This window comes from Serinus canaria, chromosome 1, assembly GCF_022539315.1.
Source record: "Serinus canaria isolate serCan28SL12 chromosome 1, serCan2020, whole genome shotgun sequence".
Taxonomy (NCBI): domain Eukaryota; kingdom Metazoa; phylum Chordata; class Aves; order Passeriformes; family Fringillidae; genus Serinus; species Serinus canaria.
In genome coordinates, this window is record NC_066313.1 from 55,815,388 (window position 1) to 55,843,190 (window position 27,803).

At 41.6% G+C, this 27,803-nt stretch overlaps 2 protein-coding genes across 7 annotated transcripts in view; one reads left to right on the top strand and one right to left on the bottom strand.

Annotated features, from left to right (window-relative positions):
- NAA16 (N-alpha-acetyltransferase 16, NatA auxiliary subunit) overlaps positions 1-12,007 on the bottom strand; it is a 64,664-nt gene extending 52,657 nt beyond the window's left edge. Inside the window, exon 1 of one of the 3 annotated variants that reach the window (XR_003945523.2) lies at positions 9,730-12,007. Coding sequence is in view for 2 of the 3 variants with exons in the window: in XM_050970575.1 (XP_050826532.1) it covers positions 9,730-9,783 (54 nt within the window). In the remaining variant the exon portion in view is untranslated. The remainder of the gene's footprint in view (positions 1-9,729) is intronic. The other 2 variants (XM_050970575.1, XM_009102980.4) reach the window with 2 other exon arrangements.
- On the top strand, positions 9,612-27,750 carry MTRF1 (mitochondrial translation release factor 1). Of its 4 annotated transcripts, none has more exons than XM_030234097.2 (11): positions 14,590-14,642; positions 15,845-15,938; positions 17,094-17,552; positions 20,060-20,151; positions 20,974-21,055; positions 21,266-21,373; positions 21,462-21,634; positions 22,792-22,909; positions 24,040-24,176; positions 25,790-25,888; positions 27,526-27,750. In XM_030234097.2, exons 3-11 carry the CDS (start codon positions 17,117-17,119, stop codon positions 27,643-27,645), a joined length of 1,365 nt encoding a protein of 454 aa, XP_030089957.1. In that variant the 5' UTR covers positions 14,590-14,642; positions 15,845-15,938; positions 17,094-17,116; the 3' UTR covers positions 27,646-27,750. The 4 variants fall into 4 exon arrangements, with proteins under 4 accessions (XP_030089958.1, XP_030089957.1, XP_050826556.1 ...); XM_050970599.1 differs by lacking the exon at positions 14,590-14,642 and adding an exon at positions 14,863-14,877; XM_030234098.2 differs by lacking the exons at positions 14,590-14,642; positions 15,845-15,938 and adding an exon at positions 9,612-9,747.
- The last annotated feature ends 53 nt before the right edge of the window (positions 27,751-27,803 follow it).

The window sequence follows — 27,803 nt, forward strand, 5'->3', positions numbered from 1 at the left end:
TCTTTAAGCCATTTACTCTTATCTGAAGCTTCTAGGAGAAAAGACCAAGCCCCATGTTACTACAGCCTCCTTTCAGGTGACTTGTAGCGCAGATGGACATTACATAGTTGGGAAGCCTGATGTCTCCATATGTTTTTTACTTATCAGGACAAATGTAGCTGAAATGCATTTACTAGAATCTGCCTCACTACATTAAGTCTTTGGTTCACTAAAAGCTCAAGTTAATTTGCTGAGGTTTTCTGTTTGTTTTTTTTAACTGTCTAATCTGTAGTGCTTAATGTGATGCTCCCTATCACCCCTTTACAGCAGTCATTTCCTGCTAAAGCTAAAATCAGATTGTGAATGTTTACACACTTGAAACCTCAAAGGGAAATTGTGGCAAGACCAAAATGTTATTCAGAACCTCTGCTACAAGATGTTCCTAGAAGGATCCTACCTCATCTGGCAAAAATCTCATTTATTCCCTTTTTCAATACTAACTCAACCATATAATCTGCTTGTAGACTGCTATACTAATCTAGATACCATTTTGTGTACTTTCAGGTAAGTATCAAGTGCCTCTACACAAATGTCAAATTGGCACTGCATCTGAGAAGTATCTGTAATTGTAAAGGTAAAAAATCTTACTAACAAAGATAAAACAATGAAAAACAAAAAAGACTTGATTCCTGTATTAAAATTCTTTGCTGCATCTACTAAGCAAAATGCCATTCATAAATTCTAATTTTTTTTGTATGATGTCTTTTTTTTAAAGACCTAAAATCTGTTCCACTACTAAATATAAACAGAATCAAGGATTTGAATCACATGTGTCATTTCTATCTTACTTATGTTTAACCATTTACAACATCAGGTTGGTGCAGGGATGATTTCACAAACTATATCACCCTAGACATAGCATCTGCTGCTTTGAAAAAGGCCCTGCATTGAGAAAACAGTTACATTTTTCACATACATATTTTAATACTCAGTTAGGCAATTTTATGGCTGAAGAACATCCCATTATCTCAGACATTAACATTCACTTCCAAGAAGTCATCTTAACAAAAAATAATCTCAACTGGTGACTCGAAGAGAAACTGCAGCTACAGCAACCAATTCCCTTCCTCACTCCATGGCTCCAGTGCCTCTGAAGGTATTCAAGTGATGCATTATTTCACAAAGCATTTTTATGTGAAGACTAGATAAGGAGTAGTATCACATTCAAAGACTGAAGACAGCTATTGCACCAAACCAAATAGTGTTAAACACAGCAAACAGGCTTCCCTATCAGCTTAAATGTTTTAATAATTTGAAGTTGTTTAAGATGGTCTGTGACTGTAACAAAGCTGCACTGAAGTTCAATCCAAATTGTACACTGACCCATCTGATTGTGAGCTTGTGTAAAGGGGGCTTGTAAGAAAGGTGGGGACAACTTTTTAGCAGGGTTTATTGTGATAGGCTAAGGGGTGATGTTTCTAGGCTAAAAGATCAATTCAGACTAGACATAAGGAAGACATGATTATGATTATTTTTATGATTATAGTGGTGAAACACTGGAATAGGCCGCTCACAGAGGTGACAGATGACCCCTTCCTGGAAACATTCAAGGAGTCCTGAGCCATCAGATCTAGTTGAAGATGCCACTCCTAATGGCAGGGAGTTGGACTACACGGCCTTTAAAGGTCCCTTCCAACCCAAACTGCTCTGTAATTCTATGTGCAATTTCTTTAACAACAACACTGCAATTTAAAAATTGATTCTGCTGTCTCTTGATAAGAACTTATCAAAAACAAAATCCAAACCATAACCAACATTTTAACATTATTCTCTGATCCTACCTGTACAGCCCACATTCTGTTGAGACAGGTCTGTACATCAACAGGCTGCCTTGCCAGAAACATGATGGAGCATCAGAACCACCAAAAAGAAAAAAAAGCACTTCAAACCAAATTAAACAATTTTAACATAGCTGCATAAATACAGCTTCAAGTTTTATTAGAAGACCTCTATAATTGCCAAGTCCAGCTGTCATGTTCTCACTGCACTAAGTTCTGAGGGCCATATTTACATGCCTTTGTAAATACTCCCAGGGTCGGTGACTCAACCACTTCCCTGGCAGCATGTTCCAGGGCTTAACCACCATTTCTGCATGGAAATTTTTCCTCATATCCAATCTAAACCTCCCCTGATGCAGCTTGAGGCCATTTCTTCTTGTCCTGCCACTTGTTACCTGGAAGAAAATATTGACTCCCACCTCACTACCACCTCCTTCCAGGCAGTTGTAGCAAGTGATAAGGTCTCCCTTGAGCCTCCTTTTCTCCAGGCTAAACAGTCACAGCTCCCTCGGCTACTCCTCAATAAGACTTCTTTAAGACATCACTTGTTTTAGTCTTCCCTGCTACTGTACTTCCATATAATCCTGCCTGCAGACCTCTCAGCACTCAACAGTTTCAACACTCTTCTTGCCAGGAAGCATCTTAGCTCCTGTTGCCAAGATTTTGGTGTAGAACTCAGGAAAGATTTTGGCAACACATAGGATTCATTAAAAAAAAAATTACTGTTCTTAATGCTCTATAACACTGATGGAAGTGCTGCTTAAAGAAGGAAACCAAGGACTAAATGTGGAACTTCAAAGCCTAGGGCAAAAGGGCAAGGCTTCCATCAAGCCTTATGGAAAGAGTGTTGGAAGTCAGTTATGCTGGAAATCTCTCCCAGTCACAATGGTGATCAAGTTCAGTAGTAAAAAACCCACAGAGTTATCAGTGACACAGATTCTGATCAGCACCTTTTCCTCAGAGCTATCTGACAAGTAATTTGGGGCTGACCAAATTACTGATACACATTTCTGACCAAAACCAGGCACAACCATTACAGGAACATCAGCATACTGTCAGTATTCTTAACTGGCATTTAACACTCGGACCTTTTAAAAAGCCTTGTTTTACAGCACATCGATAAAACAATGACATCAACATAAAACAGGCAATCTACTTCCCACAGCAGCTGACAAAATTAGTTGTCTCAGTACCTTAGATTTAGGCAACACTCAATAGTTACTGCTTCTAAGCTAATAAATAATTATTAAATTATTCACCATTTGATAGCAAGGTCTGTCCATTTTGTTTGAAGGTGTTCAGCATCTGCATTGGAAATGCTCCTCCTACTACAAACTATATGGATAATTCCAATGTTGATACACAAAAAGAAAGTATCACAATACCACTGAAGTTCAGAGACAGACTAGAAACCTTTCCACGAGGCTTTCCAAACAGCATCCCTCTCTCCACACTGACTTCAGTTCACTGATGTTTCAGAGAATGAAAAAAAATATCAGCTGGAAGGGGCTTCAGGTCATGGAGGCCAAGAAAGCCCTGTCTCAAGCATGTTAAACTTCTAGTCCCAGGGCAACCATTCCAGAGTATCAACATGTTTTTCTACCCATTCTCCATACCCTACCAGGCTTTTATATATGCATGGCCACCCCATGTCTGCTATTACTCCGCTGGTAAGAGCGGTTAACCTCATCATCTGAAATGAAAAGAGGAAGACAACCTAGATACATCCTTGCTTGCTTTGATTGTCAAAATGGACAGGCCACATCACTCTTCCCCAGACCTGGGACTCAGCAATGCAGAACAGTGCTGAGTAAGAACACAGTCAATGATGTGCAACAGAACAAGCAGCCAGCACTACATGGTGGCAACATTTTGGTCAATGTATTAAATGTCACAGTAATATCTAAGCTTTCACTATCATGATACTCTGTATAAAACAACAGTATTTTTGCTCCTCAACCAGATTTTCAAGTTCAAAGCATCAGAGGATGCAAAACTTGGTACATAATGCAGCTGGTAGTAACAGTTGTAATCACTTGCTGTTTTTTATTCTTTATTATTGGCAGAATAAAATTGATATTCTATTTATGGGAAAGAACATGTATGATAAGAGAATGTTTTTTTACCATTTATTGTCCACAGACCTCTTTAACAGCCCTCTAAACTACACCTCTTTTAAAAGGGAAAGGCATTATCAATAAGCTTGCCTTAAGGCTTAGTGTAATTTTGTGCTGTGTACACACAGTCAATATAATCTGAATTCCTAGAATATCCTTTGCTTCAAAAGGGCAGAAATAAGAAAACAGAGTAGAAAGAGCTCTTGCTGACAAGTACTTTGCATTTGTAACTTTTACAAATTGCTTGACTTAATACAGTTCTCTCCTGTTTATGAACACATGTGTGGCCCTAAAAGCAAAAACCGTAACAGCAACACTAGAAATGAGACAAGTTGTAGCCCAGACAGACATTTGCCAGTAATTTTCAATCTGCACTTTCTGCAGAAGTACTGAAGAACCCGATCTGCCCCACCTCCCGGGATGAACTGCAATTTTCTTAGCAAGAACTCAGACTAAGCAGGTGGCTCTACAACCTAGTGGAACTGCATCTGAGAGCAGTTAAGTAAATGAAACCATGAACACCAGCACTGTTTTGTGTGATCTGATACAAAACACAGTAAAATAAGCATCAGGCTTTAAAAGTTATAATTCTATTTTGGCATCTTCAAGCAAGTTCAAGACAATTACCAATGCAAGCCTTCAACATCAATTTAATCTCGACATTCCATCCTTAACAACACAGATTCAGCCAAAAATCACATGAATCACTGCAGATCAGAGCTGAGATCACACACACCTGGTACAAGCCACTAGAAGGAAGATACAAGGGCTGGATGCAGAGAAAGAAGCTTTTGAGTAAGACAAGCTCTACTGTAGTTCTCATCAGAACGTTCTCAGCCTCCAGTTATTTGTACGCCACCAAAGCTCCAAGCAAAAGGATTTATCTCCATCCACAAAAAAAGTAAAGAGGGTCCCCACCACACACCCTTCAAAGTGTCCAAACCTTTTTATATGGCTAATACATCATGCAGCAAAGGGTTCCACAGTAAAACTCCCTTTTTGTTAACAATGTCTTGTTTGCAGCCCGCTACTTTGCGGCCACCATTTCTACCAAAATCAAAATGAATCATGATAGCTTGAAGACAGAAAAGTACCTACTTGACTTCTGAATCTTCTGTTAAGTTCTTTCTCCCTCTAGAAGGTAATTTCATACTCCTTCCAAGGAGGCTTGGGGGAAGAACCAGGGGAAAGAGCAAAGCACACTTCACTGCAAACATAGCCTTGCAGTGTACTTGGGCAGTAGCATAACAGCCTATTTCTCTTCCCAGAATTCATCAGTTTTCAGTGTGTAGGGGAAACTGTTTTAACAAAACTAAAATACCTCTAAAAATCTCAAATCTTGGGACAATCCATCTCACAGCCCATACAAGGTCTGTAGCAAATTAGGATTTCCAAGTCTTACATCCATCTACAACCGATTTTACTTGTTATGACTCAACTTGCTCCAAAAACATGGAAGCTTTCATGTGGCCTTCACTTTTTGTGCCACAAATAGTTCAGAACTGAACTCTTCTTACTATTCAGTGCTTGTTCTGTTCCATTTAAACAGCCAAATATGAAAATATTCCAGAATAAAACATGGAGAGACTTAACACTGAAAAACTAACATTTTTTAAAAGAAAAGTATAAATAATAGTCCAGAATCAAGAAAAAACACACAGCATACCACAGAAGCCTGCTTTCTGAGCCTTGCATGATGACCTTCATAAACTCTTTTTGAAAAACTAAACCAAGAATATCTATTTGGGATTAAGTCTTCTCCAAATGAGACTGTCTCAAATCACCGACAAATGTGAAGTGTGACTTCCCCTTATAAAAGCCTTACTGACTGTTACCACAAGCCTGGCATCTATCCTCTGCAGTTCTGTCATTTCAGTAGTTTGCAGTTGGCCAGGCATCCTCACCACCTCATCTGAAAGCCCGTTAGGAGGGAACTGCTTACACTCTTCCTAGGCTGCCTGTCCTCGTCAGCACAAGCAACAACTACACCAAGAATCAGTCTAAAGTTACACCAGAAGATTTTAAGGGACTGCTCCAAACACCTGCTTTTAAAAGGAAGGGATCTTTAATGTCAGAGACTTCAAATATCCACTGCTCCAGTGGTGGATTAATAATGGCTACCTCAGCTATGGTATCTATCTCATTTGGGATATCCTAATTAACATAACATAACTTCCCAATTAACGAGTTTAATAGTTCAGTAACTCCCCCACATCATTCCCAGGAGACTGACTAGTTACATGCTTATAAACCATTATTATTTCATTAAATAAAAATTTAAAAAATCGTTCAGAATTCTATGGATAAGAATTAATTAAATCCTACTAACACCTATATATTTATATTTTACCAAAGAAGAAATCTCTTAAGATTATTGAAGAAGTTGGAGAACAAAAAGGACATTACAGAGAAGATGAACAAGTCTTCAGAGAGGGCACTTGAAGCATTTCCTTGCCCTGAAAAACGGAAAATGTATGCCTGAATGAATTGAACAGCAACAACCCACTGCTTCAAGGCTATATACTTCCAGACTTTTTTTGTCTTATTAGTTGAAGTCAGCTGCAATTAAAACAGCAAACCTTATTTTAGACAACAGCAATATGAGGAATTTGCTAAGAAACCAAAGGATTAGTCAGTTACAGGCATGATACTATCCACAGATCTATCAAACATGAAACGACATCAGACCATACCTTACACTGCATGAGCCTGGGCTCACACCAATACATATTAGAAGACAGTAAGCATTCCTTTAAAACAAAAACATCTTGGCAAGTGAGCCATGAAAGCATGACAAGAACCCCAAGGCTTTCCTCTAAAGCCTACTAGACTACTTACAAAGACTACTGCCATGCCCTGTCCAGACACAGCTGATTTGATTCCATAAAGCCAATGTTTAAGACTAAGTCTGAGACAGTTTATAGTATGGATTCTTGGGTGAAAGGAAAATAAAAAAATCAAAGCTACTTAAACTGAAACGTACTCTGAAGGCAAGTTTACAGCTCAATTTTAAATACACAAAATAGAAGATCAGGCTAAGCTTACTAGAAGTAAACACCAAATGCATGATACCAAACTTCAACCTTAACAAGAGGCCTAAGTTACCATGAATATGCTTATTTTAGGCAGCATCCGCCCCATTCACTTAAGAAGTCACCTAATCTGAAGACTGACTTTAATTGGCAAGAAACACACAAGCACTTCTATATTCATTCTTATTTATGATGCTTTTTTCCTTCCATGAGAGGGGAACATATTCAAATATTTCATCCATGCCTTCTGTGAGGCTGTGAAGTGGAAGAGCTTGAAGCTGCTCAGCCCCATACTCCCAAACAACATCACACCTGTAAGCACCAACAGGTCTTCCAGGGGAAGAGCATCTAGACTGAGAAAGTCTCTGCAGAACAATGAAAGTATGGCCTAAGAAACAAAACAGAACTGGAAGTCAGAATAGAGCAAGGAGCTTTAGCACTACCTTACAATAGTCCTGATCAACTAGGACTACTACCCATGCTACAATTGCTATTACTTCCCTTATCACCTAACTGCTAGTTTTAAGTCAGCTTGTTCAAGCCCTGCCAAGCATGCAAGCACACAAATTGATGTGGCTTAAAGTCTATTTACTCAGCTTCTCGAGCAGACTTCTCAGCTTACATTGATCTCCAAGCGGCCACACCAGCCAGGGCAGCTCTGACAGCTTTGCTGTTACTTGGGCATCTTGTTCAGAACATTGATAACCTGTCTGATATGTTACATCCACACACCAAGTCACTGTGAAGGATTTCTCATGATTTCCAAATGAGTTTTCCCTTTCTGCTAATTCTCTGCAGAGCGTTCATAAAAATACTAAAGTCTTAATATATGGGTATAATTTCATTGCATCTGTTCCAAGTGACTAAATCACTACATGTTTGTACGGTCTTATTAGACAGCTTCCCACTTAATCCCTGCCCCAAATTTTGGAAATTACTAGGAATGCTATGGGCATATAAAATATTCTAGCGGTGCCAAAGTGAGCAAAAGCTGGTTTGATTAAAGAGCCTTTAGCACCACAAGCTATACTACTAAACAAAAATACTCTGAGTTATGTCAAGCAACCAAAGGGTTCCATTTGTAGTATATTAGTATTCCAGAAAGAAGTACACCATGCAAGAGCCAGAGCTAGTAAGAAAAAAAATTTAATAAAGTTTCAAAAAGAGACACTATATGAAGACACAAGCTAGTAATTTTGTGATCATCACTTTAGGAACTGCAACTGGCAACTGCAACTATACAGCACCAGTTAAAGGCTTCTGAAAGTTTTAGAACTCAAGTAAATTTCTGCACGAACTTCACTCAAGTTTTATGTATCTCTCCTCTTGCCTAAGCACTCATTTCCAACAGTTTTATCCACCGTTTAATATTAAAAAAAAACTGTCTAAAATATGATCTCTAAAAAAGCCATTTTATAATCCAATCAAAAAAACTTTATAAGTGGCTGCTACTGTGAACTTGTCTGCTGCTAGTAAGAATAATCACTTAACTGTTCTAATATTAGTCACTTATTTTTAGCCGAGAGAAAGAGGAGTGCTAGAATGACTTACTAAGATGCATACCATAAGCATGCAGTAAGCAACAAATCACCATTAAGAACCAATAAGTTTTTAAAACCTGTACACTATGCAAAGCAGCCAAAAAAAACAGCTCTGAAGAACCTGCTGGAAAAAAAAAACAGCTCTGTACACAGTACAGGAACTTACTGACACTGTTTGAGCTCAGCTCCCTGAAGCCCAAGTGTCTACCTCTGAACCACTACTGCGGTTGCGAAGCACTGAAACTACCTAACCAATTCAGAGAGAACTAAAGAAATTTCCGCCTGCCAGCAGGATTACTTAGAGTGCTGCACAGACGTCCTCTGCCTGCAGGATGGTAAACTGAAACAAAACACCTCAATTTTGTTGAGGCTGGAAGTCCATTACTATCACACTGACAAGCTCGAGAAAAAGGGAGTGTGGTGTTTTCTTGTCTCGGAAGGGAGGAGTGGGACTTTTTTAAGCACAGTACTTGAGTTAGAAACTCACAGCTAAAGCGAGCTCCTTCTTCAAAGTTATCTCGTAAACACTAAACGTCCCTTGCACCGTTAAGTCTCAAAGAGCGGAATTCGCCCAACACAAAGGAGTTGAGACAAGTCCTGCAAAGGACGCACAGAAGCGGGGATACTTCATTCCACACGTCTTCAACTACACTCAAAACTGCTGAACGAGCGAACTGCTTTTAACCCGGTCCCTACAGCAAAGCCGAAGCTCTCGCTGGAAATGAAGCGCAGATGGGAATCAACCAAGCAACAGCAAATCCTGCTACACTCGCACCGTGCTTCGAGGTCTTCCCCGAGGCGCGGGGAGGGGAGCGGCGGTGCGGCCCCGGCTCGCCCCGCAGTGCCCGCGGCGGGCGGGAGGAAGGCGCTCGGCGGCCCGGGGAGCCTGCCTGGCTCCCTCCCTCCTTCCCGCCCTCCCCCGGCCGGGGGCCACACCAGCCCTTCCCGGCCGCCAACACGAGCAGGGGCGGCTCGCCCGGCCTGCACGGCGGGCCCCAGACAAAGGAAGGAAGGAAGCGGGGACGAACCGGGGCGAGGAGGCGACGGCAGCCCGGTTCCCCCGGGCGAGCGCGGCCGCCGCATCCGTATGCGCTCAGCCGGGGCCAACTCCGGCGGCGGGCGAAGTGACCCGGAGGGCACCGAGCGAGGCCGGCGAGCCAGAGGGAAGAGGAGGGAGAAGCGGCGGCGGGAGGAGGAGAGAGGAGCGGGGCCGGTGTCTCACCAGGATCCGCTTGAAGAGGTTGCTCTCCTTGGGCGGCAGCGGCACGGACGGCATGGCGCGGGCGGCCCTGGGACAGGCACGGCTGGCGGGGGTGGGGGCGGCCCGGGAGGGGCGGCTGGCGGTATGAGGGGCGGGAGGAGGGGGAAACGCCGGGGAGGAAAAGCCCGAACTCGGCGGGGCGGCGGCGGCACTTTAACTCATAGCCCTGCGCCGCCCGCCCTCCCCGCCGGCTCCCCTGGGCCCCTCTGCGCAGCTGCCGGGGCGCCTCGCCGCCCGCCTGACGCTGCAAAATGGCCGCCGGGGTCCCCTCGGCGCAGGCGCAGCGCCGCTCCCCCACACAGACACCCCCTCCGCCCGCCCGGCCGCAGGGCAGGCAGTGAGGATTTCCTCCGTGATTCCCTGTGCGATTCCCGGAGCGGCGGCTGAAGCGCTCCGCTCCCGGCGCTCAAACGGCCGCTTCGGAGAGCCAGGCTGCTCGCAAGCCTGGGAGGGAGGCGGCGTTGCGAAGGAGCGCAGCCTCTGTCGGCGGCGGGGCTCGGAGAGGCTCTGCGGGCTTGCAGTGCCCTGGCTGGTATTTAAGGAAACAACAGCAAACTTGGCAGCCAGGCTTTGAGCGAGCGGGGACGGCCCCCGTCGCATTAAGGCATTTTCAGCAGTTGGTTATGTAAAACTTCCCGACACCATCGTGCGTCCGCAGAACAGCGGCTTTTTTTCATCGCTTGGCTCCTTCACCGAAGGAGGTCTAAGGTCTTTTATTTCTCTTCTTGTTATTTCCAAAAATCGTTCTTGAAAACAATACCAAACCAAAACCACCAACAACCAGGAACGCTAAAACTACATGGCCTAGGGCATTACTTAAAAGGAAAATTGGTTAAACTGTCAAGGTTACAGCCAATTGAAAAGGCCATCTTACAGGCAAAATAAACTAGGCGACTGCCATTAAAATCTTTGTTTACATAATTAACCTTTAAAATATCAATTATATTTTGGCATTTATTTCTAAGTATCTTAGTTCTGTAATAATATGGTTACCCACCTAGTGTCGCAGATAATAGATATCCCCAAGTAAAGCAAGTGTGCATGAAACAGTAACTCACAAGAGCCAATGAGAAAGTCTGTGTCCTTAATATATTTTATTTGGTACTTGGTAAGCAGCATGTCCTTGACTTGACACAAGCCTTGCTTAAGTTGATGACAAGATAGCTGCTTTCCTTTTCAGCTAACAGAGGGAACAAGACAGTAGACAATTTCTTGGAAGAGAGTAACCTGCATGTCAGCCTAATAACTTGAAGGCTAATAACTAAAAAAAAAAAAAGAAAGTTGATGTTTAGGAAGCTTCCTGAGATGAAAATACAAAGATGAGAACATAAAGTATATGCTTTCCTGTAGTTCTTTATAGATGAGCCATCCGGTTATGGACACTTTCAGTGAATGGTTTTTGGTTTCCATAGTGTTTTGTTAATCTGTTTAGATGTATGGTCTGTCATAAGAAATATCTCTATTGTGGTTATTTCTCACTTTTTTGTTCTGGCATGCTTCTAATGATGTCAGTCAGCGGGGTCACTGATCACAGTATTTGTTTGTTATCACTGATCACAGTCCCCAATTCACTGTTCTTTCTGTTATATGCTGTAGTAGTGCTGCACTGGGTATGTGATTTTTACAAAGAAGGAGCATTACTGAGAGGGATAGCAGCCTTGGCTTTGCCCTGCAGCATCATTTTCAGAGCCTGTTTGTGCCAGGCATGTCTTCAGCACTTCTAACAACTATCTGAAGCCTTGACTCTATGAACCCTTATTTCTGTCTTGGCAAAAAGGCATATTATGCCTCTGGTTGGGTTGAATGATAAACTGATGCATCATGGAGAAAGATCAGACAAATATTGTGCTAGGTGGACCTTTGATCTGAAGCAATAAGGCTGTTCTTCATAGTTAAAGGTCCCTGTTTCCTGGTAGTCCAAACACTGGAAAGAATGCTGTCTGAAAGTAGGCAAATTGCAAATAAGAGGCAGGGGTTCGATTTGCATCTAGATGTGTCCATATTAAAAGTCTGTTAAAAGCAGCAAGAAAAGGAAAGCAGAGAGGCAATAAAAGAAACGTTTGTAGGCTAGCTGAGAGAGAATAAACAAAGAAATGAGCTTTGTGGGAAGGCAGAGCTCCAACTGAAAGTGAGGTTTGGGAGCGCATTCAAGAAAACTTCTTGTCATTTAATCCCACTGTGCTGGGCAAAACAAAGCTCTCTCTACAGGCTTTGTTATTAAACAGGACTGTATTCAAGATGCGTATGTTTCTGTCATCATTTTTTCTTTCAAACAGAGAGATTTCAGAAGTCTGAACTGTTTGGGCTGAAAGTGGGGAACAATATTGACGTGTTACATACATTGTAACAAGTTTGCTATTTTTGCGGTGTGTGTCACTCTGCTCCTGTGGAAGTTGCTGGGAGATGCTCGCACACCATTAAACCCAGTTAGGGCCCCCTGGGTGAAGAAGGGCCCCCGCGTGGGCATGGACCTGCCTTCAAGCCAAGCGTGTTGCAAGACCTGGAGCCTGTTCTGTCTGATGAGCCATCCCTTTGCCTCCAGTTTCTAAACTGGCAGGTTAATAATGCCAGGTTTTAAAGTACAAGACCACCGTATCTATCCTGAAGCCCCAGAACCCAGCTGTCTTCCTGTTGTCACACTTCCCTTCTGCACCCAATGTCACTGTGGGCTGCTGAGGAAAGTGGTGGCACCCTGCTCCAAGTAGCTCATGCCCCATAACCCCTTATCCTCACCAGCTCCATCAGCAGCTGCTGCTTCAGCCATGCAGGTTTTAAGGCATCAAAACAAACTGTGAGAGGGGTAGACGTAGATTTCACATCCTTCACCCTCAGTTGCCATACTGCAGTCTAAAAGCACATGGTAAACTTAAGGAAAGAGTGCATCTTACATGTTTTGAGTATGAGATGCATGGACAGGTCCTGTGGTGGATGGTCCCTGGCAGCCTTGCTGGCTGCACAGAGTCCAGCCCTTGTCCTGGCTGTGTTGCCCCTGCATGCTCTGCTGCCTGGTAGGGAGCGAGCAGGACTTTGTTACAGTCTCTATTTTCACATTTAAGTTAAAACATTCACCCACAAGGCATAATAAAAACAGAACATGATCATGTTTAATCAGAGAATTTAATGCAAGAACCATTACTGGCTGAAGTAGAAGCTGATTTGGTTTTCCTTGGCCTACCTTCTTCTTTTAAAACCAGTTTTGGAGCATGAGGTCTACTGGCAGTTTCAGGTTATTAGGTTCCTGATTGTCCTCCCAGAGAGGACCTTCCCAATACTTTGAAGTATCAAATTGCATATTTAAGTACCAGTGCAAGTACAATTTTATTATTTCATTTCACTGAGCCCCAGCAGTCATAGTGGAAGAAGAGTGAGGTACAATGGGAATGGTGTCTAGCTGATGGCATCTCTTATGGCACATCAGTGTGGGTTCAGGACTGGGGAAGATTTCAGGATGCTGTTTCCAGTGGTCCTTCCTGTGCACCAACTCTGTGGTGAGTCCTGTTCACAGGAAGTGGTTTTCCATCTGTCTGCCTTGCCTCCTGTACCCGCAGGCAGAGCAGAGCCAGAACCTGTCCTCAGGCCTAAACAAGTGGTTAGTTGTCATTCGGGCACTGAGCTTTGATCTGGATCCTACCCATTGATTGGTCCCTGTTGGAATTCAGGACATCCCTCTGGGTGTCCAGAGTTGCCAGGACCCCTGCCAGGGGGCTCAGAGACCCTGGCACACAGCCCAGAACACCTGTGGGTTCGATTATGACCTGTGGAGCGAATTAACAGCTTTGTATGAAGACCTGCAAGCCACAGCAGTTAAAGTAATGTAATAATAAAATTATCACTGGGTGAAAAAGTAGATTTTGGGATTTTTAGAATAGGGGTTTTCGGGGGCAAGATGGAGGGATTTGGGCATGTCTAGCCTTTCTTCTTCTTTACCTCCATCTTCTGCTTTGATGTTGGCACTTTTAGATTGGTTTAGAGTAGAAGTTCATTGTCTAACATAGGTGATAGGTATTGGAAAGTAATTGTAAGCATGTTATATGTAGTTTTTAGTATAAAGAGATAACACCGCCCCGGGGGCAGGCAGAGTGCCTCTTACTGTCCTGCTGGACGGACCTCGGCAGGGCAGGAGAAAAATTTTTATAGATAAGATACAATAAACAATTCTGAGACCGAAACTGAAGAGCTTCGATTCATCCTTCAAACGCACGGCCGAAACAGAGACCTTTCATGCATCTCAGGGTCGCAGTGCTCTACGCCCTTTCGAGAGGTCTTGATTTCAGTCTTTTGGAATACTTATCACACCAAATCCCGTGTTTTACATGCCAAATACAAAAGTTTAACCCTTTTATTTATTTATTTATTTTTAATTTTGTAGAATGACAGTAGCTGAGAAGAAATGTATTTTCAGTGGTTATAAGTGTAAAAAAACTTTGCTAAAGTATTTTTAAAATTTTAATTAGGGAGATAGTGGTATAATGTTTAATAATAGCTTTTAAAATGTCCACATACATAGTTCCTTTATGAGGAAGCTGCAGCTAACTAGCGTAGTCATAATCAGAATGGTAATTTTTAATAATATTTTGTTTGCCTTTAGTAGAATAGTAATAATTCATTTTAAATAGAATAGAATAGTGAGCTTTGACACAAAGTGGAGCTTCATGTTATTTTATTCAGATTTCTTTGAAATTAATCTTTTACTAACCATGTTCGCAAGGCGGAGGCTGCCTTTGCCGCCGGCGTGGCTTAGGCGCGGTGCCGGGGGGACGGGAAGCGGGTTTTCCCGCAGGCATGCTGGGACCGGGAGCGCGCCCGCTGCACTTCCCGTCTGCCATGGGCCCGCGGGCTGGGCCGCCATCCGAGCGGCGTGGGGCGTGCGGACGGTGAGTGCCGGAGCCCCGCCGCGGGGACCGGGCAGCGCAGCCCTCGCCCCGCCGGTGCTCCTGCCTCTCCCTCCCCGCTCCTGCCTCTCCCTGCCCCGTGAGCCCCGCCGCGGAGCCGGGCGGCCGGGGCGCTCCCTGCCCGCGGCTGTCGGGGGCTTTGCAGGGGGTGGCCGTGGTGGGAGGCAGAGGTGTGTGGGAGGCGCTCCCGGAGCTCGAGCTGTTCCTGATCCGGTCGGTGAGCATTGCAGTGCCTCTTCCTGCCGTGCACCTGCGAATCCTTATGCGCCTGAGTGCTGCTGCATGGCGCCGGTCGCATCTTTGGTTGTCAGAAATGCATTTTATAACTTCTGAAAGAGTTGGCAAGATTGAGAGCTCTTTCCTGTCTTGAAATTATTTCTTAAAAACTATTATTTCAATTGGACAATTACAGTTGTCACTTTCACTTACTGGTTTTTGATTTGTGGTGTGTACGAGGTCGTTTTAATCACGTTTAAAAGTTATTAAAATCTGGTTTGGAGATCATTTAATAGTTATTTAATGCTTATAGCTGTAAATTATTTTGAAACTTCTGACTTCCTTGAAGGTCCGTGTTATTTTGCTACTCTTTTGTTTTGTTGTTGTTGGGGTTTTTTGGGTTTTTTTTGGGTTTTTTTGTTTGTTTGGGTTTTTTTGTTTGTTTTGGGTTTTTTTTTTCTGCTTTTGAACCCAAAAATTTTACTTCTGAGAGCTCAGGCAAAGCAATACAGCAAATTTGTTGTTATTTGAGTTCATTGCTTCTTAACTACACCTGTAAAAGTTAGCTAGATGGTTGTAATTAATATGTTTAATGAATTAATTAAAATAAAATATAACATTAATGTTTTTAAATTGAGTTGATGATGGTCAGCACTTAGCCAAACAACAATGGGCCATGCTGATCTGGAGCAAATCCATATTCATCCGCAGAACTAGGTCTTTTGGAACTGAGTCCACTCATGCCTAAATCCAGGATCATAGATGATTTTTGCCTTTTTCTGTGCTCCTAGTGAAGGGAACAGGATCCCTCTGCTGCAGCTGGTTTTATCACTATAGCAATCCAGGAGGGGTATAATTTGCTTTTTGTATGTTAAAGCAGTCTTGAAATTGCTGCTGTGGATTCAATAGCACCTGGGGAATCTGGGGAGGGTGCAGAATAGAATAAAGGTGCTTGCCTCCTTCTGTAGGTAGTAAAACAAGCATTCAGACAAGATGCAGTACTTCTGGTTCCACTGCATATTGCTCTTCCTTCATTGTGGAAGAATGGATGACAGTAAATAGGTGAGAATAACGAGTGAGTTGAGTTGTTAGAGTGTCACAGTAATTTGTTAGTAAAACACATGAAGATGCACAGAAGGTCTTGTCACTGATTAGTAAAAAATAATTTTGTCAGGAAACTGAAACGTGTGTTTCCAGATCTTGTTGCAAAAAGATTCATGCTCTTACTTTCTCAGAATCTACTTTTTTGTAAAAATCAGTGGGCAGATGGGACCGTGGTGCTGGCAGGGTTACTAGGAATGCTTCTTTGTATGTTAAACTTTTCTGTGCGAGTAGCCCTAGAATAAGTGTGATCTCGATGGAGTTTTCCTAGTAGAGCCTTGTGCTCCAATATAAAATTTTAGAGCTCAGTAGTAATTCGTAACATAGTTTGCAATATTGATGATATAAAATGAAGAGGAAATCATCTTTCATAGAAGTGCTTTAATGCCAAGGGGAGCCTGGATCATATAAAACTGTAGGCCCAATGTCTCAGAAAAATACAGAAGTTGTGTTTCAGAGTATCTGCTTCTTAATCACTTTTTGGATGAAAAATATTATGTTGCTTAAGTGTAAATATGTCACAGTAAGGAATATGCAGGGGACATAAAGCACATAGAAGTTCTCCTGTCGTCTTGATGTATGAGTGAGTGATATTTTGTAAGTGCATTGCAATCCTGCTGACTGATCTGTTGTGTGGTCATCTACTAATGTCCTCCTTTTATGGTACTGGATATAATTTGACACATAATCCTGGACATTTCTTACATTCTCTATATAGAATTATTTACCTCTAGCATGGATTTTTCTTCTCAGCAACATTTTTCTTTCATCAGTAAGGCATGAAATGGTTGGATTTTTCTGATGAGACATATGGCAAAATGAAGCTGTTGTCTGTAAAGAGTCATCCACAGGAGCTTTTCCGTAAATAAACTGTTTGAGGAGGGGAGAGAAAAGACTTTTTCCAACCCTCTGTCAGTACAAAGAGCTTCTGGTTTAAACTGGGACTAAAACAGGAATATTTTTGTCCATGACAGTTGCATTTGTGTCAGTGTAATCAAACTAGGATATGGGCTTGATGCCATCCTTGTGTTTGTTTGTCGTGGTTTTTTTTAATAGGATGCCTTTTTTTTCCTAGATAACAACACTGGCCAATGTACTGTGTACTTTTAATTTCAGGTGGTGGAAAAATAAGAAACAAAATGAAACCTTTCCGAAAGGTCTGCCTTTTCAAGAGCCTGCTTGCCAATTGCTGCTGTCACAGCCAACTTGACAGCTGTCTTCTCCCTCCTATTGCAAAGAAGACAGGCTGCATGGTGGGACTGCACAACCATGGATTTTGGAGGCCAAAGCCTTTATTGGATACAGCTAGAGTCACTCTGTCTTTTAACAGTTGGCACAGGAAAAACCATCAGGATTCTCAAGCTTTGTGGAAACATGAGGCTGTGCAGAAGTATCTGGAGTCTCTCAGCAAGGAATACCAGCAGGTTAGTCATCAGTTAAGTGCACACTCATTAAATGACTTTGAGCAAAGAGCCCTGAGGAGAAGATGTGCCGATCTGTCCCCTGTTGCAGCTGCGTTTCAAGAAATCAAAGAGGCTGAAAGAGAAGTTCAGGAGTTAGAAGCGATGTGCACAGGTAAAAGAAAACACATCTACTTGCTTGCTTCAAAACAGCAGCTGTGCTTGGGATAAATTGCATTGCCCAGCCTTTGAGGAAAGCTTGTGAGTAAGTTCAGCCAGACCTGGAACACTCCCTGGTCCTCCCTGCTCCCAGGAGCTTGTGTGCTGCAAGGGCTTTCTGCATCCAGCCACATCCTTCTGTTTTTCATCTCACCTCACTTTAATTTGAAGTCTTAATATGGTAATTTTGGGAGAGTAGGGATTTTCTGGAACCTCAGGGATGTCCATCTAACAGAAATAGTTGGGAAGTGTTCATATTGAGGTTATTTTTTGGTTGAACTGAAGGAAAAAAATTAGCAAGGCTAAAACCTTCCGCTGTGTTATTTAAAATGGGATTCCACCTGACCAGTTCAGTGATATTTATTGAGCAAATGACATGAACTTTCATTAGGCTCTGGGTTGTCAGCTTCCAATTCAAATGGCAAAGGCTAATATTTCTTTGAAAATAGTTGGGGAGTCCTTTAAGGAATAAAAAAAAATGGTTGTTTAAGAAGCTGCTGTTTTCCGATAGTCTGCTACAGTATAAGTTGTGATAAAAAAGAATTTAAAATTGTTTGAACTGGTTTTTGTACCATTTAGGAATAAAAAAGTACAGAGGGAATAAATAAGAGAATTTAAAAAATAACTCATGGTGCAACATTTGGGAAAAAACCCCAGCATTGTTACAAGTGTGAGGAGGTGCATGCAGTAGGAAGGAAAAAATGGCATTCATTCTGCTACAGGGGGAAGTATTAAGCCAAGAGAGGGAGACACTGACCTGGAGAGAATGGGATTTGCATTAAAGCAGTGATGGAGGGGAAAATCAAAGGACAGAAAAAATCAGTACCCTGCAGTGTAAATGGAGGAGGACAAAAGTTCATAGTGCTTTTCAGAGAGAGACAAGGGATGTGGACAAAACAGTGAGAGACATACTGAAATAAAGATGTAAATGTAACTTATTTAGAAAGAGGTAGAAAACATTTGTATACTTTAGTTTTAAAAATAAATAGATGTTTGTGCTTTTGGAAAAAAATGGTTATTTAAAATATTTTAATCCTCAACCCTTTCTAATTCTCTTCACTGGAGAAAAGAAGAGAATGAATGAAGGAGACAAGGTACAAAAATTTAATGCTGAAAAATAAATGCTCTTGAAAGAATTAAAAAGTATTAAGAAAACTCTGGAAAATTCGTATTTCAACTTAGGCTGTTTTTGAATCAAATGAATATAATGAAGAATTTTTCTAATTCCATAAATTATGATGTGGAGGGATGGAGTGAGTTCTAGTTGAAAGAAGGGAAAAGAATGGTTAAAAATTACAGCCAGTAAACTAATTAAATAGAGCCAAATTATTCTGTCTGTATAGATGATAAATGTCTGTACCATTTATCGTGTGGCCAAGTTAAAACACAGATGTCCCCTTCATTTGGCTATTCACTGTTTTCCACTTAGCTCCCTAACTGTCCCTCTTGTCTTGACTACCTGAATTCCTGACAATTGATGTAGGATTTTATATTTGCAACACTCAGTGAAGCAGAAAAATATTTCCTGGTTTCCCTCTGGTGGTGTGAGTCACGAGGTAGGTTAAGTGAATTCTGTTTTGAAGGGAGGTAGGAATGGGATACCAATCCTTTGAACCTTAAGCTCAGTGGTCACCACCAGACCACCTCTCAGCACTGTTGACAGTAGTTAATTTGATACTGTTTATCTAGCTGATCAATACTTTTTGGACCAGCTAGAAGCAATTTAGAGTCCAGTTTTATGCTGCATCTGAGACAAACCTATGGTTTCCATGCTGGCCACAAGGCAGAAGGTTTTCACCTTCTCTTTGTTGCTTTGTTCCCTCATTCTTACTCCCAGTTGCTCAAAGCTGGCTTCAGCCATTCCCTCCTCATTTGTGCTGGTAATTGTCCAGTTGTAATTTAAATCTAGTTCAACTTGGCATGGTAAAGTTTAAAGTTTATTCAACCAGACTTGCTTTTTAATTTCAGTGAGTTGAATTGTTTCACTTTCTGGTGAGTGGAAAAGTGGAAAGAAAGATGAAAAGGACAGGGGCTTCCCTGTTTTAGCAGTGACAGGTTTTCCACTTGACTCCAATTGTCTTCAAGTTTCTACTTAGTGTATAATCTATTGCTAACTGATCAAAATTTTTTATTACTGTAAGATGGAGGCTCCATAGCAGAAAAGGCTTGGAGCTTCTGTGAGCTTTACCTGAGAATGTGTTTTAGTTTGTTAGGAAGCTCTAAAATGTGGAATGGGACAGTCTAATCACAGGTAAAATATCTGCTGCTCCTTCTAGCACACCTAGAAAATATGATCATTGAGCTAGCAATGTGCATCCTAGCTTGGGCTGCTCTTATTTGAGTATTTTATGCTGGCAAAACCCTACAAGCTTTTCTGTGCTGCAGTGCATGTCTTTGGACAGCTGTGTTATAATTTGCTCTAGGTGAGATTGGCTAACATCTATTCCTATTGTTCAAATTTAGAACTAGACAGCAGAGATGAGAAACAACTTCTAGAGCTTGCGTTAGAAGAGAAGGAAAGCCTGGATAAAAAAATGAACATGTTGTGCAGAAAGGTGAGCCTGAGGTAAAATTTTACAACTTTGTAAATAAAGATGTCAGAAGACCTTTCCTCTATGATCTTACTAATAGATTTTGACACTTGAGTGTAATGAAACAGAAGTCCAGCTTCTGTATTCTCCCTGAAAAGAAGAGGCAACTTGAATTACTAATAAGCTTCTTAGTGACAATTGTGTCTTAGGAGATGATTGAGTAATTTCTCTTGTTTGTCTGTCTGCAAATGCTGAAGGGGTTTAAAAAAGTGGTGAGTCTGTGTTAGTGAGAATTGACATAATATCCTAGTAACTGTTTGTGGCAGTGGAGCATGCACTCTTGAGGGATTTCTGATTAGAACTTGCAGTCCTTCATTTTCTCTTCAGCTGACAGCATCCCATAAATGGGGAAAATAAAAGCAAAGAAGTTGAAACAATTCAGTGGAGACCGCTGTGTTTGGGCTAATTTCTATACTCAGACTGAAATAATATGAAATGTGACTTTCTGAAAAATAAGATTAATGTAAAGATTGGCTGGGTTAGCTAATAACTTTGTCTTCATAGGTAGCTGGGGCTGGGGTGAGTGACCGGGCACCTGGCTTGGCAGGACTGGACTTTCAGCTAGCTTTCATGTGGATGCACTAGCATGTTGCATTTCCACACTGACTGCGCTGAGTTGCAATGATCATTGGACAGTTTTTAGTCCTACTTAACTACCTTGTCAAAGAAAGTCAGTGGTTGTGTGTGCTCAGGCTGTGGCAATTGTGAAGTCTGGCTGTAAATTTGATTAAGAGAAGATCCAGGGTCATGACAGAGATAATGGCATTCTTTTTTTTTTTCCCCCAGCTTTTCCAGCTTCTAGTGCCAAAGGAAAAATATGATAGAAGTCCTGTCATATTAGAAGTGACAGCTGGCAGAACAACTGGAGGTCAGCAAAGCTCCTACAGTGAAGATTACTTCCAACCTCCATCCAACTCCATTAAACCTCTTATGGGTTATTCTTAATGCGTTTTTAATACTTTACTGGCATAAAGTAATACTTTCTAAAGATGAACATTAACCTGCCTAATGACTGGGGTTAGAGTTGCAGATAAATCTAAAAACTGCTGTTTATGTGGTAATGCCTTTTAATTTTTAGGGGACATCTGCCAACAGTTCACTAAAGAAATGTTTGACATGTACCAGAGCTACGCCGAGTACAAACGTTGGACCTTTGACATCGTGAACTATACGCCGGCTGAGATAGGTACAGCAGTTCTTCAGACATTCCAAGACAATGGAATTGAAAGCAGTGTTTCTCTGCTGTGTTTGTCACACACTGTTTGTCTCTCCAGGAGGCTTGCATCATGCTGCTGCTCATATTTCAGGAGAGAATGTCTACAGGCATCTGAAATATGAAGGAGGGACTCACCGAGTCCAGCGAATCCCTGAGACGGGCCTGTCATCAAGAATGCAGCGTATTCACACTGGGACAATGTCAGTCATTGTCCTCCCCCAGCCAGAGGAGGTAAACTGTTCATTGGTTTGGTGAGGTGGTGCTGAACCCCTGCTCACCCATTTTGGCATTGGAGTAGGTGTTATTTAAAACCATGTTACTGTTTTGGGGATTTCACTGATAACCAAGTGCTTCGTGCAAGTCCCAGCAAATGAAACACAAGTGCTCTGGGAGGTGATAGTCCTTGGCTCTGTGTCTTACATGTTTAAATGGATCATCAGAAGCAACTTTGCAGACATTTGCTGTTGCCTGAAATGGCATGTAAGTGAGTGATCATTTCAGCAAGTGTTCCAGCCCCAACACTGACAAGGCTCACTGCTGTGAGTAAGCCAATTTTAAATTACATCACATACTAAGACACAGAATATATCCAAGAAAATACTCAGTGGTGCATAATAATGTGATTCTGTACATCCCTTTTGAGGTTTTTTGTTTCATGTAAATTATTGGTGTTCTTCTCTGATAAATCAAGGACAGTCTCCTTTGAATATGAGTGAGTGTGTTGGCTAGTCTGTCTGAGAGCTCACTGATAGGGACAGTTCTCACTTAGACCACCAAATTTACACAAAAGATAAACAAAACCAGATCCTGTAGGCTTTTCCTGCCCCTTCTGCTTATTCGTAATACTTAACTTGCAACATTGATCAGATCTGAATGTTCCTTTCCCATCCACTGAGCTTGAACTATGGTCCAGGTCATCACGGACTCCTATTTTCAGTGTGGCAATCCTTACTTGCATAGATCTGGATATGCCTGCTTTCTTCTCAGATGATTCTAAGAACTGTTGCAAGAATCATTCAGGTTTGAACAAGATCCTTGCACTGCTGTTTAGAAGTGGTTTTTAAATGTTTGCTTATTTCTTAGCCTCTCTGCCAAAGCTAGTGGTTTTGCAAAACAGTGATTGTGTTTTGTTTGACACACACAGATACCTTGTTTTGTGAAGGACCTAGAGTAAGAGTTTGAAAAACTAAGTGAAATCTTTAAGGCGTCATTTGCTTTTCAGAGATATTTGACACTGCATTTTTTAAATTATAGTGATTATGACTGTTACTTAGGAACAGTTGTAAAGGAGCAATTTTTTGAGAAGTGATTTCTTATTAATCCTGAGTGTCACTCACATAGTAATATTTTTAGAATGAGCAGGAAGTAGTCATTTTCTTTGATTCTAGGTTGATGTTAAAGTGGATCCCAAAGATCTGCGTATAGATACGTTCAGAGCCAAAGGAGCAGGAGGGCAGCACGTTAACAAAACTGATAGTGCTGTGAGGATTGTGCACCTTCCTACAGGTAAGGCTGGCTCTACTTTGCACTTTTAATCACACTGAATCTGTATCTTGAAAAGGAAGCTTGTGATCTGCAGGTTGTCTCTTGCAGGGCTGGGCCTTACACCAAAAAAAAAGAGAAGTAGCCCCTTCTGCTTCTGTCCGTCTTGTAGCCAGGCAGTGTGAGAAAGGAGCTGTGTACCAGGAGCACAGTGATTATGCCAGTTCTGTCTTTAGAGGGAGTTTTTCATGAATAAACTGTCTTTGAAGGATGAAATAACAAATGGAGGGTGACAGGGATGGGGTGGAAGGTGTAAATAATTTGCACTGTGTGCTCTGTACCTTCAGCAGTAATGGCCACTGGCAAGCGAGGACATGCTTAGCCTAGCTGGAATCTGTGTAGTTACACGACTGGTTAAAAAGAAGGCTTGAAGATCTTCATTGAATACTAGATAATGCTATCATATGTTGGATTGAAAGGAAAATGTGTATTGATGGGAAGGACCAGTCTGTCTTTTTGGGATTTGTTTTATTGAAACTCAGTGAGCTTCTCTCTGTAAGATGCAAAATCACTTTAGGCACTGGAAATTGACCTGAAAACAGCTGTTCCCTATATGCCTTTCTCATTCAGAAATCAAATGAGAAGTTACACATTTCTTTTCAAGACCTAAAGGTCTTGTTTTGTCTCATTTTTCATAATACAGTTCAAGACTCACCAGTGATGATTAGGCACCCCTTTCTCCTAGAATAATGAATTTTCCAGTCTCCAAGAGCTTATCTGGAACAAGATTTTTAAACTTGTGTTACACTCTTTTAAACATCCTCTTGTAGATTGTTCAAATTGCATTTTTAACATATGGCAGCTAATTGGTGTGAATCCAGTTTCTAGAGGCAATGTCAGAAACTAGTTTGCTTCATGAAATTTTAAAATATCCCTGACTTTTCTGTAGCACAGAACAAAAGCCCCCTGGTGCAGCTGTGACAAGTTTAAAAACGCACTAATGGTTCTGGCCAGCGTGTTAAAATGACTTTTTCTCCTGCAGCTGAAAGGCCCTACAAACCAGCACTCCAGTAGTTTTCATTTGCCTAATGTGTTAGAATTAATTCAGCTTGTTTGTTCTCTGTTCTAATGGGCTCTTGGATGGCTCTGTGAAGGACTGGCAGTGGAGTGCCAGCAGGAGCGCTCGCAGCAGCTGAACAAGGAAATCGCTCTGCGGACACTGAGAGCTAAGCTGTACCAGCAGGTCCTCGAGAAGCAGCTCAGTCAAGAGCAGAGTGCCAGGAAGCTGCAGGTGAGGCAGGTGGTGCCTGAGATCTGGAGGGGATGTTGTGTTGTGTTGTAGATTTGTTTCTGATCTCTTTGGGTTAAAGGGACAAAGCAATTGAAAGTGTGTGTCTAAACTAGGGGTGCTTACAAGGGAGGAGAATCGTGTGCTTCAAAATGGTAAGTCTGCCTTTATTTATCCCAGTTCAGTGGTATTGTAGACTTCTCAGGCAATGAAAAGAGACATCAACCGTGGCTGGAAAGAAGGGTCAAAAGACTGGCTGAAATTTTTCAAAAGGAAAATTCAACATCGGGTGCTGAATGCCCCCGTTAAGGCCAGAGTTACACAAATCAAGCATCAGCAAAAAGTTACATTCAATGGATACTAAGATCAGTTCTCAGAAGTTTCTAAAGGAGACTATTTTTAGGCCATACAGAGGTTTTGAGAGAAACAAGTAAATGAATAATCCTGCCACAGTGCAATTAAGTAGCAGCTTATTTGATACAGTTTAGGTAACCTTTTGAGGAAGGAACAGCTTATGGAAGAGTTACCTCAGGTTAGGCTGCCAAGTGCGCTTTTCACTTAAAATGTTCTGTCATTCTTTTCCCATTCTTTGAGTATTTTCCCATTTGTGCTTCAAATTTCAACAGTGATCTATTGGAATAAAAATGCTTCAGAAGTAGAGAATTACTCAGTACTCCAGATTTTCCAGCTCAGCTATTTAGTCACTTATTTCAGGTTGCATTTAAGTGTATTTTCCCTGCAGATTTTTAACCTCATCATTGCAAGCAGTGAGCCATTTATCTTTGTTATTAATTTCAGTTTGAGAGCCTTCAAAGCTGCATAAAGGATTTCTATTTCTATTTCTATTTCTATTTCTATTTATATTTATATTTATATTTATATTTATATACATTTATATAGTGTGGACAATCAGGCAAAAGTGAATTCCTAATGCTTCAGAATTTATTCAAGAAATTCCATGTTCTAAAAATTTCATCTGTTGAGTGCAGATGAAATTTTCACAAAAGCCCACTGAAACAGACACCTATTTCTATTTTTCTGAGAGTTTATTAACATTTAACTCTCCATTTTAATGGAGACCACAGTGTTTAGTGAAGTGTTTAATCCCAACAGTGCTACATTTGGGTTTCTGTGTCAAGTTTAAATTGTTATTTGCACTGTCACACTTCACCACTAGAGGGTAACTTCACTTCTTACTCCTAATCTAAGTCCCTTGTGGTGCAATTTCTGACAGCCACGCATTGACTGTGCTGCTTCCATTATTAATAGAGCCTATTTTCATTATTTTGTGTGAAAGCTACAACCCTCTCTCTCTCCCCAGAAAACCCCACTTGTGTATTTTTTGGGGTGAGGACTTTGGTACCTTACACGACCTTTGAAAGTTATGTGGCTCTTGCAGCTACAGAGGGGGAACTGAAATGTGCTGGAGGATATAGAAACTTGGTTTGTGATACACAATCACAAACAGTACAGTTCAGTAATGCCAAGCCAGTGACCACTAGGTTGGTGGTTGGAACAGGCTGATCCATTACAGTTTATTTTAAGCATCCTGTTCTAGAGAAGTTCTTGTTTTTTTTAAAACACAACAGATTTTGTTTTTTCCTGCTTTGCTGCAGTTGGGAACAAGAGCCCAGTCAGAGAGAATCCGTACTTACAACTTCACCCAGGACAGAGTGACTGACCACAGGATCTCATATGATGCACGCAATATCAAGGTAAGGGCTCCTTATGAGAGTATTTAGACACTCCCATTTACCATAAAAAGAAAAAATTAACTAAGTGAGTACAACTTAAAATATATATGAAGAAAGTAGCCAGTTGTGCTCTGACAGAACACTAGGTTTAGAAAGCTTAAACTTTATTTCCTGCCTTTTTGTTGTCTTAGAGATGACTGGCACAGGCTGTAGCTCACTGGCCTACTTCTCTGTGTTTTTCTCCTACTATGTGAGTGGAAAGTGACCAGGCATGTGGTCCTCAATGAGATCCATGAGTCCTTTGGTCAAACTGGGCAAGTGACATTTGAGATTCTTGCAGCATAGTACATCCAAACTAAAAACCTGACAGGAAGGACTTTTTATTTTTGTTAGGCCATTCTTTCCTCCTCCTAATGCTTGAGTAAAGAATGAGAAAAACTTTTATGTTTTCATCACGGGCCACAGTTAAAAGGAACTGAAATGGAATATTTTCATTTTAATATTATATGAGATCTTGTGTCTGGGTAAATATCTACATATGGCTTGAATCTTAGAGATTGTTCAACCTGGAAAAGAGAAAGCTTTAGGGTGACCTAATACCAGCCTTCCAGTACTCAAAAGGGAGCCTCCAAGAAAGAAGGAGATTTTTACAAGAGCATGTAGTGACAGGACAAGGGGGAATAGCTTCAAACAAAATAGGGTATATTTAGATTAGCTATTAGGAAAAATGTCTTTACTGTGAGAGTGGAGAGACACTGGAGCAGGTTGCCCAGTGAAGCTGTGGATGCCTCATTTCTGGAAGTGTTCAAGGCTGAGTTGGATGGGGATTTGACCAACCTGGTCTAGTGAAAGGTGTCCCTGCCCATAGCAGGGGGGGTTGGAACTGGCTGATCTTTACTGTACCTTCCAACCCAGGCCATTCTATGATTCTGATTATTGGGGTTTTTTACAATGGGGAAAAAAATCCTAATAATGGACTTTTTAAAATTAAATTTATGAAAAATTTAAAATTAAATTTATGAAAGTTTAGGGTGATCCCTCAGTATTTTGGCTTAGGTATCCAGTTTGCTGTAAGTGCTGTTGCATAAGGAGCAGCACTTGTCAAACTGTACCCACAGGTGTCCTGGGTAACTCCAGAAAATGCAGGGCATACTGAATATGGAATGGTTCATAGTTAATGGAGTGCAGAATACCATGGCAGAGGAAGTAGTTCCATGATTGCATAAAAGTGGCTTTTGTCAGCCAGTTCCTTAGTGTTGGGATTTTTCTTGAGTGAAACTGGAGCCATAAAGTGCCTGACAAAAGTTAGTTGAGCTTTGCTTGCAAAACAGCCTCACTCTTGCTGTGGCCAACAGTATTTGAATGAGGTTCTTCAATCCTTGATTGTTCTTGCAGGGAATTTTCATGTAGGTGCACGGGTTACATGAAACCAAGGCAGTAGCTGCTTTTGTTGCTGCCAGAATCCACGTGCCTTGCACAGGCAGGCAGCTGATGTCCTGCTGATGTCCACCACTGCTGCTTTCACATGGGAGGGACCTGCAAGGATGAGCAAGTAGAGGGACTGCAGGCAAAGTGCATTTCAGGGGTTTGAGTAGTTGGTGTTTCAGAATAATGCTGAAGAACAGTCAGTAATGCTTTTGTTTGCTCTTTTTCCATAGGAAATTCTAAGTGGGAAAGAAGCACTGGATAAGCTCATCAACAGACTACTGGAGTTTGCAGAGATAGAGGCTGTCACCCAATATCTAGAAAATTTGCAGACTTTAGAAGGAGGAGGCTGAAGACCTCAAGTAGAATTAAAACTGAATTGTTGTGCTTGGTAATCGAATAAAACAGATGTGTTTGTTAGATGATACATTGATTAAAACCTATTTCTCTGTTTTTCAGGGTATGATACTATTCTTTTTGTATCTTGGGGCAAGTGGGTTGAATTTATTGC